Source organism: Pygoscelis adeliae, unplaced genomic scaffold (genome assembly GCF_000699105.1).
Source record: "Pygoscelis adeliae isolate BGI_AS28 unplaced genomic scaffold, ASM69910v1 Scaffold76, whole genome shotgun sequence".
NCBI classification, from domain to species: domain Eukaryota; kingdom Metazoa; phylum Chordata; class Aves; order Sphenisciformes; family Spheniscidae; genus Pygoscelis; species Pygoscelis adeliae.
The window spans coordinates 354,225-372,883 of NW_008825111.1; the positions used below are offsets into that span (position 1 = coordinate 354,225).

General features: G+C 43.0%; 1 protein-coding gene across 1 annotated transcript in view; it reads right to left on the bottom strand.

Annotated features, from left to right (window-relative positions):
- The window catches only part of SOBP (sine oculis binding protein homolog (Drosophila)), a 117,588-nt gene extending 98,939 nt beyond the window's left edge, over positions 1-18,649 (bottom strand). Inside the window, exons 1-3 of the mRNA XM_009327917.1 lie at positions 18,513-18,649; positions 9,046-9,184; positions 7,009-7,194 (exon numbers count right to left, since the gene is read on the bottom strand). Coding sequence (XP_009326192.1) covers positions 7,009-7,194; positions 9,046-9,184; positions 18,513-18,608 — 421 coding nt within the window. The 5' untranslated portion in view covers positions 18,609-18,649. The remainder of the gene's footprint in view (positions 1-7,008; positions 7,195-9,045; positions 9,185-18,512) is intronic.
- Positions 18,650-18,659: the final 10 nt, after the last annotated feature.

Genomic DNA, 18,659 nt, shown 5'->3' on the forward strand with positions numbered 1-18,659 from the left:
CTTCTGTCAAGAAGAAAATATCACGCCTGAAGGTGCCCAACCGCAGTACTGAAGAAGTCCTGTTGTGCAGAAGGAAGACCAGGAGGGCACAGGGTTTGGGATTGAGATCTCAAAGGGTACGTCCCCTGGACTGAGTGAGCCTGTGTGAAACCTGTACCTTGGCTGTGGTTGTATCTGCAATCTGACACAGAAAACATTTTGGTACCCCATCCCTCCTCGGTGTCTCCCCACTGCCCATCTCTTCCTGGCATGAGTTTCCTTCCACCATAGCTATCAGACACCAAGCGTCCCCACTACCACTTTCTTCTGTTTTCCTCTCTTTTTCACTTTGCTGCATCCCACCCCCTCACACAGGCAGTTTGGATGCTAGGGTGTTTTTGGGGGAGCTAAAATAGCCCTTTTACGCCATGCTGGGAACTGCGCTCAATCCACTGGCACACATCTTTACATATTTTAGCTGCTTTCAATACTACTTTCTAATGAAAAGCTGCAAAACTTTCTTTTTAAAGACATTAGATCTTAACTTGAGTCTAGCATCTGCAGCATTAACAATAAAGGCTCACTGTTTCCACTGGGACCTGCCAGGATTTCAGAATGGTTAATTCTGAGTTACCCGCCTGCCGCTCCTGAAACCCCAGCTTGCCATTGAAGAAAACCAAGTAGTATGTATACAGATTTTTCATCCCAAAGCAGTTCCTGAGGCTGATGATCCCAAGCAAGGCAGAAGCACCATTACAGTCATCTTTCTTATATCCAAGATGCTTTATCTGATGAATCTCAAACTAAAAAATGAACAAACAAAACTCCTGAGACATTGCTGCAGATCCCCTTGTGATAGCACTTAAGTGCTGATCCTCTAAATAGATGGGGTGTGTGAGAAACTTAAGGTACAAAAAGTACCTTGGAAAAAGTAATTACAAGAAGAAGATTAAAAAATAGGGCTGACAATAGAAAGCTTGCTGCTATGGAAATACCTCAGGGGCTCTACAATGCGTTTCCTTTTAAGGACCAGTCTTTTGAACTTCACTACTCTGCCAATAAAGCAAAGTGTCCCAGCTCCTTTTAAAAAATCATTTTGGGGAACCATGGCTTGCCTACGTTTTCTATGCATGAGTTGAGGCACATTCTCATGCATAGTTCAGTAAGGACTGAACGCACAACACAAATAAAAGCTGGCATTTAGGCAGTTTTTCAACATGCAAACAAAAAAGCACCTACTTCAGCTAATGGGGGGGAACTCCCTGTGTATTTTGAATATATGCTATTAAAGCGCATATGTGGACTTTGTGATTTTCTTTTTACCACAAAGGAAACACTTGGCCCTCCACAGAGAGCAAAAAGACATCAACAGCGGGCTAGATGGAGCAGGCATCCTGGCAACCATTGGCGTTTTAAAACCCAGGCACTAATAACCCTACGATCAGTGTAAATTAGATGATGTTTCAAACTGAAAACAAGAGAAAGAATTTGAAGAGTAGTGACTATAGGATTTGTTGCGGTAGTCTTTATTAGAGAGCTAAACCTGCAGTTAGAGAAATTGTAATGCTGTTCAGTAACCAGAATAAGATTCGGGAAATACTGAAGCAGGATCCAGAGTGTAGTAAAATGAAAGTCTCCTCAATATATAGACTTAATTAGATCTGATAATATGGTCTTTATTTAAAGAAAACTGCCACTGGGCTCTGCCTGGAATCAGACTTCTTGGTAATGCAGTCATAGAACCAATTCCTCGGTGAATTTAGACAGATGATCTTGGAATTCATTTTTGCTGCCCTGCTAACTACCATTTAAAACATCTTTTATGCTTGCAGATTCCTCCAATACAATTTAAATATTGAGAGAGGTTACAGCGGGCAGTTGCAGAGTGTTCGTAGGGCAGGGACTCTGCTTAACCCCACGTGTTGCACCAAGTTACTCATGTGCATTTACATTTACCAAAAAATCCTGTAAACTTTAATTCTAAAGTTATGTCAAGCTATAACACAGAAAATCACTCGTTCCTTTCTATAAAATACCTAATTACTCGCTTCAGTGTTTGTATATGACATTTCCTTGCCAACTTTGGTCACAGGCCTATTTTACAGGGTAGTCAGCACTGGAAATGCTTCTGCTCCTCCTTTAAGACATTTTGCCTCACCAGATACAGTTCCTCCAGCCCATTCCTCCTTCCCTTTCACGAGTTTCTGAAAAGTTTTGGTACAACCCCGGTCATTATCATTTGGAAATCACTGAACCAAACATTATGTAGAGACACTGATCTGCGGGTTGGAGGATTTAAATCCCCCTCCCTTTCCCAAATGTACTCATTATCTTGTGAAAACCCTGGGAGGGAGCATTATTTTTCCCTTGTACTTCTTTCCCCTGTGGAAAGCTCAGTCAACTGCACGGTACCATCCTCTCCGCCTCCCCTTCCACCGCGTCCCTTCACCGTGACCTCCCCTCGCAGCGCAGCATGGCAGGGAGCTGGTTCTTGTCTGGGATGCGTTCTCAGCAGACGCGCTCTGTGCATCGCTTGTACGCAGAAGGAGGCAGGAAAGGGAAGGGTTTTGCCGACACCCATGCTCAAAGGCTAGACCAACCAGCAGTTGTACCTCCCCTTCCAAGGCACTGCCATGGGGATCACAAGAGAAAGTAAACCAAAGAGCACTGTTAAAAAAATGGGGAAACTGAGACACCGTAGCCTCCAGCAGGTGCCAGGGGAAGGAGGCAGCATGTTCTCGCCTGCATTGAAAGAATTTTTTGCATTCTTCCATGACTCGTCTTGATTTTAGCCTTCCTTCATCCTATGCAACAACAGCCGTCCAAACTTGTCTGAGCGAAAGGGCAGAGTCACCCTAAGTGCCCTCTCAGATTTACTCTATCACTAAGGGCAGCAGAATAACAGTTAGGATGTTTGCATGCTGCGCACTACCGCCATATACCCTGCACAACTGTGGTGGGATTTTTATTTCCAGATCGTTCCTGGCTATTGCACTTCTGTTCCTTGCCATTTCTATGTAATTTTTTAATTGAAAAAAATACTTTCTTTACACTGCTGTGTAGAAAATAAGAATCTTCTAACACCAAGCAGAATTAATCTTAGTATCAGTTTGTTGCAATGGGTTGTACTTGAGACTAACCCAGATTCACCCAGAATCTGCTGCCGGCACTAAATGTAGCTACCAGCCTGCTGGGCAAGAAGGGTGGTTATCAGCCACAAGGAGACTGTTACACCAACTCTCTGGAGGCTGCACTGACTTCTTATTTGCTTCCAGATGCAGGTCAGATGGCTGATGTTGACTTATGAAGTCCCGTTTGGTTTGGGCACTGCCTGAGTGTGGTCCGTCTGCCTGGTGGTGCAGATCAGCAGAGTCCTCTTGCAAATAGTCTCCAGATCTGAGTAACTGGCATCCTTTTTGTGGAGGCTTCCCGTGACTGGATTTAGTATCCTCCACTGACATGCCGTAACCTGAGTCTGTAGATGGTCAGTGCACCACATCAGGACCACGCGTTTAACTCAGCCTTTTTCAGGTGTAATTCTGGAGTACAGCAAGGAGAGAGTGCCTTTATTGGAGCTGCTGTTTATATTTGGTCAGGTAGCAGTCTAATGTTTTCCAGGATTGTATAAGCAAAGTTTTACCTAATATTTCATTTGACTAAAACAGAAAGCTGAACAGCTTGGCAATAAAATTGTAGTCAGACTGCTCAAAATTATTTGGTTTTCAAAAGAAAAAAAACACTTTACTGTAAAATAAGCATGAGGGGGGGAAAAGTTCATTTTGTTAACTGTTCAGGGTTTTAGCCTGTTCGTACAAAATATGAATGCAGATAGGGCACTGTTCAAAGTTTTCCAGCATGCTCAAGGAAGACTTAATCTGCTGAAATCCTCAATGACTGCTTCCTAGACATAGTTCAGGATCAGTACTCCTTCCTCCTCCTTCTCGAGCTGGTAGCTGTTTCTGATACCAAGAATCATATCTGCCTCCCTGAAAATCCTGTTTCCCTTGGCTTCCTGTCTCTGTCTTCCCCCAGTGCTTTTTCTACCTCTGCAATTGCTACATCAGTGCACCCTGCAGAGCATCCTTCCTATTTCTCCCTTCAGGCTTCTGTGAGCATCCCCTGTGCTCTGCTCTTTCTCTTCTCCCTCTTATCTGTATAGAATCTTACCTGCAAAAATTATTCAACTAATAATTCATTGCGACTATTTCTTGGATCTGCTTATCCTCTCCTGGATAAGCATTGCTCTCCTGTCCAAATGAATACCTCAGCCTGTCTCTCTGACACTTCTTTACTGGTGCTGACCCTTCAGTTCAAGATCAATACGGCAAGAATTAAAGTCTTAATAATTTCTCCCTGAGTGCTCACTCCGTATTATTTGCTCAATAACGGTGGACCACACCATCGTCTTTCCTGTCCTTCAGGTTCATGATTTAGATATCATTTTCATCTGTGGGCACTCTCTTTTGAGCTATATTTAAATATTGTAGATTTTTCTCCTGTACAATAAAAAGCTTTCCCCATCCATCCACAAAGTCTGGACTCATCCCGATTCTCAGCATCTCAGTCACTACAGTGCATCACCACCTGGTTTTCCCTCTGGCCTGTAATGTAACCTTGCCCTATGCTCGTCCATTCAAAATGTGCTGTAAAGACCCCTTTCTCTGCCCAGCATTTTAACCTTGAAGCTTTCTCTTGGGCTCTTTCTGCCTCTCCCTCCTGTCCCCTTTCTTCATTTATTAACTCGAACAAAGGTAAGCCACTTCTGTTCTTGTGGCAGGTCAGTCATAGCCTGTCTCTCCCCCACGTTGAAAATGTTGACTTTCAGCTTTAGCAATTAATGATGTGAGTCCTTTTCATTTGCCTGCTCAACCCAAAGAAACACCTTTATGCTGTTTCCAGAGTTGTCACCTGCGCTTGTGAGGGGCTCCGAGAAAACATCCCCAGAGTTACTCTTGTCTGGCTTTATATCACTCTGAAGTTTTCTGCTTTGATGTAGTGCCCACAAAACGGTGTCAAAGTGCAGTGGCCAAGACCACTGCCTCGCACGCTGGCTCTCCTGGCTCCTTTGTACTCCCTTTTCTACTTGTATTCACCAGTTGTGTCTTGCCAGGCTCTTTGGGGTGATCGTGACTAGGGCACCTACGCCCTAAGGTAAAACAAAACAATTACTACCGATGCTTATTGCAAATCCCACAAAGGTTGTGGTTCTCCTCCCACTCCAGTCCTCCCAAACTTTGCTCTCTAAAACAAAAGTGAGATAAATATGATGATCTGCTCAGAAGTCATGGTAATCTAGCGCTCATTACTGATCATGGGATAAAGTCAGAGGAGGCAGAGACTATGCGTTCATATCCCCTATGCAAGTAAAACAACAATAGTCATTATGAATTAATGAATTAAAAACCTAAAGTTGGAAAATACTTACGAAAAGCCTTCTCTGCACGTTACCCTTAGCGGTACATTTGAACAGGGGATCACACGTGGTAGGTGGACGGGCAAAGAACAGAAGGCAGTTGACTTGGCCAAGGTTCCCCTGTAATCCACTTAACTACTGCTGCAGTAATTTCTTTTTCTACTTCATAGTTCCATCTCCTCCTGCTTGTTTGATATCATAAAAATCCAGCAACTGTGGCAGTTTGCACAATGCATGTTATAGCCTTGTGTTCACGTACCACAAATTCAGCATTCTGGATTCATTCATGACTCAGATTGGAGGAGAAAATTGCTTGGGATGGTACAAGCCCTTGATTAAAGCTTTAGGGCCAAATCAACAACAGCTGAGGATCCAGCCCATATGGCCCGAGATCTTTAGCTGTGTAAAGGCTGCAGGAATGGGCCCAAATAGCTTTGGTAATTAGCAAATATCGTATAAAATAGATGAAAAGTCTTTGGCAGGGAATGCATATTGAGTAACATTTGAAAATTATTCATAGCATATTAGTATATTTCTTTAAAGATAAAACTCAATGGCATAAAAATAATTTGGGAGGGACAACTGTAGTCTATCACATGACCGTCAACAGGCAAACGCTTTCTTGGACCGATCGGTGTTTTAGAGTTACCTTTAGTCAATGCAACGAAGGGCAAAGGTAACCATCTAACACCTGGGACCTGATCCTACAAGCTGTTCTGCCTCTGCAGAAGCGTCCTCACACCTGGTGGGGACTCTTTAGCCAAGCTGCCTCCCTGTGTGCGGAGAGCTACCGTCCTTGGGTAGGTACTGCAGGTCACCCTGTACTCCTCAGTGCCTCGGTCACCCAAGAGCACCCAGAACAACAGCCAGGGACATCCATGGAAGCAAGACTGAGCCTGCTCCTATCTAAATTCACCAATTATCGCACCCTGTACAGCAGTAAACAATAACACAGCAATTAATCACCCTGGCGTAGCCCTAAGAGTTACTTTCACAGATTATGGTAAGCAGCATGCAGTGTGGAATAAATCATTTTTCATGCAAACTCTGCGGAATGGCATGTTATAAAATCACTCCTGATAAAAATCTAATGAAAATGTAAAACATCTCAGTGCAGTCTCCTGGGTAGAGTCATGATCATATTAAACCCTCAAGAGACAACGGTCAGGGATTTCAATGAGAATCAAGAGACAGTTTTCCCAGGATGAGCTTGTTAACCTGATATAAAGACATGATATTGATTTGATGGCTTTGTCTCTTTCGCTGTTTCCTTTGTGGAGCCTATTTTTAATTTAATCATCTTCCATTAATTTATTTAAAGGCTTTATTCATCAGAACAAAATCTTTTTTTTTTCTCAAAGCAGATGTTGTTGAAGCACTGAGAGTATAATCCAGCACGCAGAGTGTCACAAGCAGCACAAGTCTGTTGTCATTACATTTGCAGAAGTTTTTCAAGAATACTAACAAATAAAGTCACTTTCCCACTCTGTTTTAAAGTTGCCTGTGACTGGTTTTTAAACATTTTGAAATCAGCCCTCTTACTAAGACGTCATGATCTAGCAATCTCAGGACGTGTCAATGACGGTAACCATTTTTAAATGTTCATTAGGATTTACCTGCTGGTGGCTTTATGAAAGGTGGTGGAATTAATGGGACAATAATAGGTACATTCCCGTGATCCTTCGACCCTGCTGGTGAGTCTGAAAGTCCATTTCCTGTGGCAAGCCCTGGGTAGCTTGGGTTTATATTGTACGGTGAAATAACACTGTCCTCAGGTAATTTTGGTTTTGGCAAAGAATTTTCTGTAAAACACAAAGAACACATTGTACAGTATGACAAATATATTTCTTAAATGCCCCTACATACTTTCACCAACCTGTTCATTAAATTGCTTACCCTAATACAAGAAGAGTGCACCAAAAACCCCAGATATTTTCCCATTTAAAAAATGGAGACTTTCCAGTATTCTTCAGAAATGCTCCATTTTTTTAAATCGAACTCACATTTTTTTTCCAAAAGGCAGGATTATTTTTTCATGCATACCCTTAGCACGCCTGATTTAATCAATGACACCCTATTCCTGTCCTTTACTTCTACTGTTTGCACGGTGATGAAACTGAGTGTACTGCAACTTCACCAATGCAAGAAGCATAAACCGAAAAATAAAAGAATTCCTAATTCTTTATCAATAATATGAGTAGTGGAAAGGATTTAAAGAAAGGAACAAAATATTGAAATTACAGCAAAGTGTGCATGAAATGATGACAGTTATTATTCTAATTCTTTAATCCCAAATCACCTCAGGATTCTTATTTGTAGGAATTTCCCTAATGCACCTCAGTAAGCTATGGGGCAGGACTTAATTCTTATTATTCCCTCTCCTCCCATCTCTCAGAAAAAGAAACACACTTTTTTCCCTCCCATAGACTGCACACACCAAAAATTTCTACCTGGCACAGGTATTCGACATCTTTGTTTGGTACATAAAACGTGATTTGTATCATGTGTCTATAAAAAAAAGTATGTCACAAATTTCATCAGGCATAGACTGGAGCCACAAATCATTCCATGAAAGATCTATTTATTAAAACATAAATAAATGAATCACATTACTACACAGGAACAAGTTTCTTCAAAGATGGCTTAATGACATTGCATTTTCAATGAAAAATAAATAGTGATCACTAATGTCACTATGGAACTAACAAGCTGCAAACATTCAATTTTAACACGATTAGGTTGTTTCACCTTACCTCTAATTTTTCCACCTTTTTTCTAGCCATCTCTCCCTTCAGAACTGGTCTCTCTGGTATCAGTACTCATTGCAACAGTCACTGAATACAGCGCTGCTGCTGGCCGTCAGAAAGAAAACCCAAACACTGCTGGCCACAAACGCAGTGAAAAGTAGCAGTCCAAGAGCATAAAAGCTGCTGCAATTTCCTCTCTCTACCTCACCTTTGAGGAACTCTCGCTGGATAAGTCAAGACGCAGCAATTTCCTACTCTTCTCTTCACCCCGATGACAAGTCCCTACCCATCCCCTGCGACTGAGGAGCCAGAAGGCAGCAGCTGAACGGCTGAACAAACAGGCTGGATCCCATCCTTCACATTTTGCATCACGAAGATCCAGCACTGTCCCAAACAAATTCCATCCCCGGAGAACTTCTACAGCACTTGCAGAAGACAGTATAGTACAAACATGGATGAGGAGCCTTTTGTGAATGTTCACGCTCATTCCCACACACGTTGTGAATATTCCAGCTCAAAATCTTTCAGCATTTTAAAAAGCCATAGGCCAAAAAGCCTTAGTTTTGAAAGCAAAAGGATTCCTTAAAGCCACACTGCTAAGAAAGCGCTCCCTCCTTTTTCCAGTTGTGAGCAGTTTATTGGTACCACAGGTACCTGACTTTCAACTGACTCACAAAAGGTACTATTTGTGAAGATAAATTAGTAAGTGCCTACTAACAGTGATTTTGTTAAGTGATTTTCCTCGTACCCTACCGGCTTCCTCATACTAGAAGGCACTCTCCGATATTTTTATGTAAACCAACCACGAAGCAGGCAGCAGAACACGCTTCCCAATCCACGCCAATTCAGACAGGTTGAGATATTAATCCTTCTTTGGATGAACACAGAAACATGAAGTCTCATTACCTTTGAGAACAGAAATGTGCTGGCGGCTTTCCCCATCTGCCGAGTAGTTCCTGAATTCAATATCTTCTCCATCTTTCAATTCAACCTTATCATAACCATACCAGCCAAGGAGCTCATTCATAGTGTTTTCTGCAAAGTTCTGAAAGAGAAAAATTACCTACTTATTTATGTAATCAATAACCATTTGGAAGGAAGGGAGGACTGCATAAATCGAACCGTATCTGTGCTACACGAGGAAGTGTCAGGTTTGGCCCACCTCCTCAAAGACTAATGTTCGTTTCATAAGTCAAGTGCATAAAGTGTAACGCATTTAAATCTCCAACTGGCACATGTAATTATGACAGAGACTCATATGTCTGTAATTTAAAGAAAATGAAAAGGAGAGTTATTTATGACTTTTGCTCTGGCATTCAATGTCAGAAATATTTTAACATACATTCGTCACACAAACTTGTCTGCGTTGCCATAAAATATTCAAGACTGCAGCAAGAGAATAACAGAAAACCAGGATTTTTTTCAACCAGCAGTTAATCAATCTTACTGCACTACAGTCTTTTCAGCTGCAGCAGGTCACTGACACAATTACAGTTCCTTGAGGTGCCCATGAACCAAATCAAATAAAATCACAGCGAAGACGTTCTTCCTCAGAGCTATAAGCCCTTGCATAGTCAAACCACTTAAAAACTCTTCACCATGAAAGCATTTTACTGTAACGTTTCATACAAACATCTCTTATATTTGTTTAAGAAAACCTTTCTCAGTTTTGCCATATTTATTTTCAAACCGATTTCCAAGCAGCCGTGTGGTTACATTTTATGTTTGTATGGAAATGCAAAATATGGAACATGACTGTCATAACTCTCAAATTCTATTAAAAACACGTCCTCTAGGTCATGTGGCAAAAATATTTCTGTAGAAAATGCTCATTACTGGGCCAGGAGATTTAGTGGAGTAAGTTAAGAAATCTGCAGCCAGGCAACAAAGCTTTCTGAAACCAAATAGTGCCATGGCGCTCTACAGCTTACGGGTTTAGGAAACTACCAAAGGAAACCGGCTAATGAATTATTGCGATGGCAAAGATCAGTTTAAAGTAGTATGACAACTAGAAAATGAAGCGAAAAAGCCACACACAAAGCCTCCCTATTTGGTCCCCGCACTTTTTTATTATCACTCTTTTAAAACAAATTCCAAACTTCATTTTCCTGTAAGACCTTGACATCTAAAATAATGCTCCTGATAAGTACCGTCTCCCGGGACTCTGGCTACCAGCAAAGGAATAAAGAGAATACGACACCAATTCAAAACAAATGGTACGTGTCAAATTTGCAGGTTGCTAGATTTTGTCTAGTAACTGCTCCAGCTTAATTTTTGAGTGGGAGCAAGTCTAATGATAGAACACAGCAATTCTCCAGTCATTTAAATAAATAAATAAAATTAATCAGATAATAATTGCTTCCGAATTCAGAGCTACAGCAGGCACTCTGCCCCGGAACGTCAGAGCGCTGCACTGCTCCTGGCTCATTCATCACACCAGATTGCATAGGTGTTCCTGTCACTCAAGAAGCGCTGCAAAGCAGCTATAAGCAATAAACACGAGCAATTTGTACTCTTCCAGGAGTATCATCCGTGCAATTGTGCTACAAACACACATTTCGGGAAAAGAAAAACCAAAACAAAACCCCACAGCAGACCCCTGGAGCATCAATTTCCTTTTCTTTTTTCCCCCTTTCATTTTCACTCGACCTCCTCCTGCTGGAAGTCTCGATTCCGTGGCTGTCCTGTGCAGCCGTAAATTGCCGGAAAACATAGTATCGTTCCACCTCTACCTCTAGTGTCAGCATTATAAGTGCGACAGCCCATTACGTCTGAACTATGTCACTTACTACAGTTTGCAACGACGAGTACAATGCAGCATAAGGTGGCTAACACCTACACTCATTTCTAAAATACATATTTAAACTCTCATTTGAATGATGCAGTGTTGTGAGTGTTTTAAATACTAGCAAAAATGGGAAATTTTTCTAAAGTTTCTTTTTTTGTTTTTTAGCTTTTTAGGAAACTTCTCTCTCAGCCCTGAAAGTCCCAATGCACTAACCCCGTCTCTAACCCATGGGAATCCAACAACGAAATGACCTGGAGACATGGCGTGAAACCTCGCCACCGCAGCTCACCCTGAATGACCTGAAGGGGTCCATGGAGGCCCAAGGCAAGCTCTGCCAGCTTCCCTTGCTTTGCTAAATTTCAGCTATGGAGACACAGCCCTAGAGACTAATCTAGAAAGATAGAGACCAATTGACAAAGTCTTCCTGACTTAAACCCTATGCAACCAAATTAATTGAGTAGCTCTAAATTTGCCTCCTGTGGATGCTTTGTGTTTTATTTGCACTGTTGATCAACTCAGGCAATGAGTAATTTCTAATTACTTGTCAAGGAATATGTAAGCAAGGCTGTAAATATGTTTATTTTTTCCTGAAAATTCATAAATGTATATGTCCCTTCAGAATCTAGTCAAAGTGATGGTTGGGTTTGTAATGGCACAAAGTTTAAGTACCTTTCAAGTCCCCTTTTTACTATCCACGATAAGTGACGCACAAAAATGAACACTCGTAATGACAAAAAATATATTTGATTTTGAAATTACCCATCATAGACACTTGACTCTTAAAAACAAAACAAAACAAAAAAAATCACTGGGGTCTTTCCTACTAACTTCAATGAGAGTACAATGAGGTTGCATATTAGCAGTAACAAAAGTAAGCACCTTTTTAACACCGTGATTTCTCAACAAGGATGCCTGGATAAAAAAAACAATTAAGCCATCCTCCTTCATAATTTATCTTACCTATTACAATGATGCTGATCACTCTTAATACTATTCTCTCAGTGGCTAACAGCCAGGGCTTCATTACACAGCACTTTATACATAGCAAACCAAGAGGATGATCCCATCCTTAGCAAGCTGGTAGTCAAAGGTGAGAAATGTTTTCTTCCACACTAGCTCTCTCGCATAGATGGGCATCCACAGAACTACGACATCACCTTCCCTCAGACTCCTGACTACACTACCCGTTTGCAGCAATGTCTAACATCCTGTCAGTCGAGATGATGGTCACACAGGTCATGTCCTTGTTGAAGCCACCGCCCTGAAGCTGACCACTATTATTTCATTGTTTCCATGTATTCTCCCTTCTTCCCAGGGTAGGGAGGTAGATTGGTAGGCCCAATCTATGTGGATTCAAGATACAGTAAGAAGATGGGATTTGTAAAGACCAGTGTGGTGGCAATAGTCAAAACACAAATGATGAGATGAGACGAGACAGCTTTTCTCTGTGTGAACGTCGGGGGGGGGGGGGGGGAAGAGGCAAAAAAGCCCAGTTCTTGATGAAGTTAAGTAAAGGAAGCAAGCCAATTAATACACAACCTGTACCTGCACAGCAGAACCTCACTGAAAGATGTACAAGCTTCAAAGGCTTAGTGAAAGGAAGGGTGATGACTGTAACAATGGTGCTTGAGAAAAGCAAGAACGTGGGACCCGAGGTTGAACCAGGACAGCAGAAGCAGCAGTGATGAAGCAGGCTAGACAGGAACCAGCTGAACTGAGAGATGACGGACCTGCCAAAGCCCAGAGAGAAGGAGATGTGAAGACAAGTGTGGATGACCAGATGGAGGATGAGCAAGGAGCTGCAATTCCAAGCTTTTACAGGAACAGGACAGCAGAGGCACTGAGCTAGTCCACGCCTACTTTCAGACTCATTCCCCAAAAGGATGTGGAGGGTCTGCAGGATGGAGGCTGCCACCCCAACCCTACAGCCCTGCCAGAGGGCTGGGATGATGTGAAAGACCAGCGCGCCAGGGAAAACCTTGCCCATCATCAATAAAATCCCAAGTCAGCAATCACACTGCTAAGCTGGGGCCCTTGAGCCCAGAGCAAATCCCACTGAACCCAAAGGGAGCCCTGCAGGGGTCCGTGGATTTAATTGCAAAATTACAGCACGGAAGCTAACTTCGCCCTGCTGGGGAGGCAACGCTCAGTCCCCTGCAGGGAAACCAAGAGACCGAGCCCCGGTGCCGCGCACAGCGTGGGCCAGCCTCAGAGCTGAGAAGACAAGCACAGAAATCCTGCCCTGCATCCTCTGTGCTCACACCGCCATGCCACGCTCGGCCTCTTGTGCATGCACCAAGCAGCCAGGCTCCCGAGCCTGCGGTGGAAACACCGATAACCTCTTCAGCTGCCAGCGCACCCAGGCAGTCAGTTAACATCCCACTGGAGCCAAAGCTCCTGCGCTCCTCTAGCTGCCAGCGCACCATCACAGCTGCCTAACTGCCAGGGCATTCGCTACAGCTGCAGCACAACCAGCTCATCCCTGCCAAAGAAACCGGCCCAAAAATGCTCCAGTGGCCCCAGTCACACAACACCACCAAAGCCCTCCCTTCCTAACAGACGGCAATTCTTTTTTTGCCCCCTGCTAAGTCCCAAACCACTTATCACCACTGCAGGGCAATGTAATTTGCATGCTTTAACTGTATGATTTCTCTATTCTTGTACCATACAGAAATATCCTCCCTCCTGGAAAAGCCAGGATAACTAACTATTATGCTCGTTGGTATTTTGACTTGAATTTGCTTCTTATTCATGGGAAGATGAAGAAGAGTGTGTTGACTCGCCAGACTGTGGTTTCTCTCCTTTGTGAGACTGACTTATACGCTAGGCAGTAAAAATATAATCACATTTATTCCCACTTTAGGATTAATTTCATTGTAACAGTACACCTACAGCTTCATTTTTTACATTGCAATGCATCATTTTCCCAAATCTTCGCTAATTAATACATTCTGAAGCTAAGCCACGCTTCTCCTTCCATCTTGGACCTCTTGCCTTTCCTTCTCTACGAACCTTATTCACAGGGGGCAAGGCCTGGCTTCACCAAACGAGGCCTGGCAAACATGGAGGCAGGAAACGCAGGGGAGAATGAGTCTGTCAGACTCATTTGCTTCTAGGTTTTACTGCTGAATGTTTATTTCAGATCTGGGAGGAAGCAGAGTGGCTCCATTCCATTTCCTTGCCTGCATAACCCACTCGGTGCAGAGCCCCACAAATTCACTTTTCACTTTCACTGCACCGAGGAAATAAAAATGTTTCTATAGTCACAATACGAACATGGATTTTTTTTTTTTTTACCGGCCCTCACTTTCTTTGCTTATTTATGTTGTCGCCATATTGAATTTTATGGTTAGACCTTTATGCTGTCAGAAAGCAAAACTTCCTGATGCTTTAATTTCCTTTGTCCTCCCACGTACACGTTTGGTTCTGTAACACTCACTTTGTTTGGGGAAGCACTGTTTCTGCAGTGCACAGGCAGGTGAGGCTCCCTGTGCAGAAAACGCAACTCCCTTTTGCAGCCATCCTGCAAAACTCCTTCCACGCAGACTCCGCAAAAAAACCCCTCCACCTTGGTCTCCTGAAATAGCACAACTGATAAAGTCTGTCTGCTTTTCCACTTTCCCAAAGACATTTTTTGCTTTTCAGGAGAGAAGGGAGGAGTTTCCTTGGAATCTTCTGAGCGCTCCGAGCGATCTGGCTCGCTCCAGGCGCAGCGCTGCTACGCCTGCTTCACCGCTTTCCTCCTTCTGACAGTAGTACTTTTAAATGCCAAACGGCGAATATTAAAACACTAAACTGAAAGATCTTCTGATGAGTTTACTATTGAACTATAACAGATGGGGCTGTCTTAAGCTCTAGGCATCAGGAACGAAGCCCAATTTTAGATACAAATTATTTATTGAGAATATTTATAGATGGTAAACTCCTTGGGCACATGGAGCAGCCCTGTGAAATTACAGCGCAAATTAATTGCTCGCCTTTCAACTGACGGAGACACGCAGAGATACATTGTCTTGTTTGTTCAGGAGAACTTCCAGTGCAATCCAGTACTGGATGTAACTTCATTTGACAACACTGCGGAGCACCTCGCTGCTCCTCCTGAGCAGCATTGCTGCCTGGCAGCGGCATGGCAAATGGAAGTAAGCTGGGGAGGGATGGATGGGGAAGCCACCACCGGGCCTGGATGAGTGCTTTCACCAATTAAGCTGTAAAAAATATTTTAGTCTTAAAATAGTATCGGGTTCCCTGATTACAATAGCTTTGGATCTATTAGCTGTTCTGTTATTCACCAGTGAGTGAGAAACGGCACTGCACTGAATGAGGTGAACAATGCCACCTCTGGAAATAAAAATGGAAAGTATCATCTGAAGGAGGAAGGGGGACAAAAGAAAAAAATAACTAGAAAAAAGAGAGTCTGTGAAGGTCACAGAGAAACAAAACAGTTCCTCCTGGATATATTTTTCACTGAAATGTAATATCTATCAGAAAACTGTGCAGGGTCATGTACTTTTTGCACACAACATTGTATCAAATTAAAATTTGTTATAACCATCATGTACATTAGGTTAGCGATAACAAAAATGTAACTTAATATCTGGCATAAGGAAGGAGCAAGCAACCTGAATATCCATCCAGTCATGTTAAAACTGAGCTGTGACACTACTGTTGGAAGACACCAAACCAAGCAGCTAGGTGTTGTGATCCTTCTCGAGTAAATATCTGACTGTATCAAACAGCAAATCTTGAAGGAAGTCTCTGTGATGAGGTAATTTTATCGCTCATTCATAGTGCCCTGCATTTGCCGTACTTAAAATAGACACTTGTACCAATGGCCTTTTTATTACCCGAAGGGGGAAGAAAAAAAAAATAAATCACATGTACACCAGTCCTTTTTCTTTCTGCTAGCAAAGGGAGGCAATTCGATCCAACGTGGGCTGAAACCTGAGTAGGTCACTGTACACCATGATAAAATTCCCTAATCCCTGAGCCAAATTTCCCTGAGGGGGCCCTCCTACTTCTCCTTCACTTTCCAAGCTGACTTTTCCATTCCCTCTCTCGTCTTTTCCTCCCCTTCATCTCTTTCATTTCCCCTACCTTAAAGCCTTGATATCTGATCTGCTGCTGATACTCGGGTTACAGTTTTTACAGCTTAGGCTGTCTATTGCTGTATACATTCCTTTCTTTCTGCTCGGCCGTGATTACTTACCAGAGCTTATTTTACACTGGTCCAGATGAAAGCAGTTCAGATGAAGGGAAACAGTCAGCCTGTTTGAACATTACAGATATGAACCTACACAAGGGCACATTATGCTCCCTCTGTCATTTCGCTGCAAACGTTTTGCACAGTGTAACCAATTTGTTACATTATTGTATTACGAAGAACAACTAGACATCTTGATTCACCAGTAAAGAAAGAGAGTAAATGATCACCACAGGATTTTAACTTTCTCAACAAGTCAAACATTCAAACCACTTTTTTTTTTTTCCCCTCCCCCCTCTCTTTCCCCTTCTTGGATGATAGCAGCCAACTGTCCTACCGAAAATGCGGTCTCCCAGCACAGCATACACAGCAGAGTTTACATTGAAAGGTGGCGTGTGTTTTGTGAAAGGTTCTGCCATCAGCTATCTCATTCTCGACCAGAAATCACATCAGTTCAAAATGCCGTTTCTACCCACCTTTAATTTTTAAGTCAGCTGAAATCTTGAGGTTTCTAACCTTAAGCAGCTACCCATGGTTAAAAAAGAGAAACTCTCTACGTGAAGGTTAACGCCAGTGCTTAATACTAAAGCATTAGTTTAAAATTGTGTAATTTTTCTCCTTCACACAATGTTGTTTTTGTTTCTTCCTCACCCTTTCAGACAAACATCTGTTATACTGTAGAAGAACAACTATCTCCCAAACCGCTGAGTGTGCCTGCAGCCAAAGTAAACAAAACAAACCCAGAGGATCCAGCACAGTCAGCCTTTATATCCAGCCAGGATAACATTTCACATGTTTTGATTAAAATTAGCTAATTTGTAATTCTAGAACCTATGAAACTTAAAAGCTGCAATCCATACAGATCGCATTAGGCGATGCTCTAAGGGGCCAATGCCCTACACTACAGACCTCCGCAGTCCTCTAAACTATGTGGGATTACGATGAGCAAGGACTCCTACTCTTCGGTGCCTGTACAGAGCCCTCTCCGAAAACAGGATGTGTCATATATCTCGCAAAGAATAATACCGCTCCTCAGGACTTGAAACTAGTACGGTTTGTTTCCAAAGAGATGCACCGACGCTTTATTTTGTTTGTTCCCCTAATACTACTCTCGTCCGCATTTCCAGTTGATGTGCACGCAGAACTGTGTACATGCTCGTCACGCAGGCAGCAGGAGCAAGAACGCCTGCCTTAGGCAGGAAAGGGCACCTAGCTGAAATTAGTGGAGCGCAAAAGAGGGGAGAGGGGAGGGGATTGTGCATTCCCGTTTAATTTTACATGGGGAGATCAATGGTATGGAAAGCAAAGGTATTTTCACTAGGCACCATGCATATTTATATACTCGCCTATATAGTATACATACTACGTGAATGTGTGACATTTTCCAGGCAGTCCTCCACTTACAATCAGCCTTTTAATAAATGACATATTCAAATTAAATGTCAGCAGCTTTATCTCGTAACCAGACTATGCCGTTTTAGTCAGTTTATCTGTGCACTAAACAACAACAAGAAGAAGTTCAGCTGAAGTCTCCCAATACGTTGTTCCCAACTTCGGGGAATTAGAGACGTAAACCAAACAGACGTGGAACAGAAATGGAAAACAGGCGCAAAAAATAGGACCGGTCAAGCCTGGAGCAGCAACCTAATGATAAAAGAAGTCCCGAAATAACGTTTTTGTGCGATCGCAGCCATCCTAACGTTTGGAGCGGCCGCCTCAAGCGCTACCTCCAGAGCACAGCCGGATTGGCACCGCTTCCTATCAGGCAGGACAGCCCTCGGCATGATAAATACACTTCCATCAACAGCAGCCCTCGGACAGCCACCTTCCAGCAACACCTCTGCCGCTGTGATGAACTGCGAAGCGGAGCACGTAAAGCAGAGGAGGAGGCGAGAGGGAGAAGGAGCGAAAAGGGGTCTCCGCGCTTAAGTGCGAGAATGATGCGCGGCTCAGACCGTAACATTTCACTTTGACAATTTAATTACACAGTTGCAGCTGGCTACTGAAAAAGGAGAGAAATACAGTGTTTAAAAGAGATCCCTTTCTTTCCTAACTTTAGGGCTTCCCAGCTACCTGAGGGGGTGGCTACAGAAAGAAAAAAAGGAAAAAAAAAAAAAAAGGCTCATCACTGGCACCCACGGAGCTTAAAAGCTCAGCGAGGGAGAGTTATTTTTAAAAAATAAATAAATCAAAGCTGGTCAATGAACAGGATTTGCAGCCTGTGAATTCGTCTCTGTTTTCAGCCCAGGAGGCGGAGTTGAGACACATTCAGTGCATCCTACAAAAAAAAAAAAATGACAAGAGATCCTTTCTTATTTCATTTCCATGCACGGAGGCGGGGGGGCGGGGGTGACCCCCGCTCCCTTCCCCATCACAGGCACCTACCTTCATCTCCTCGTTGATCTCCCGCTTCACCGGGTGAGCCGGCTTCCTGCTCCTTTTATTTTCGGGAGGTCTCCCTTCTTTCTCCATTTCTGCCATTTTTTGCGCCTACTTGGTGGTGGAGATGAAATGGCTGCTGGTGCTCTGGGG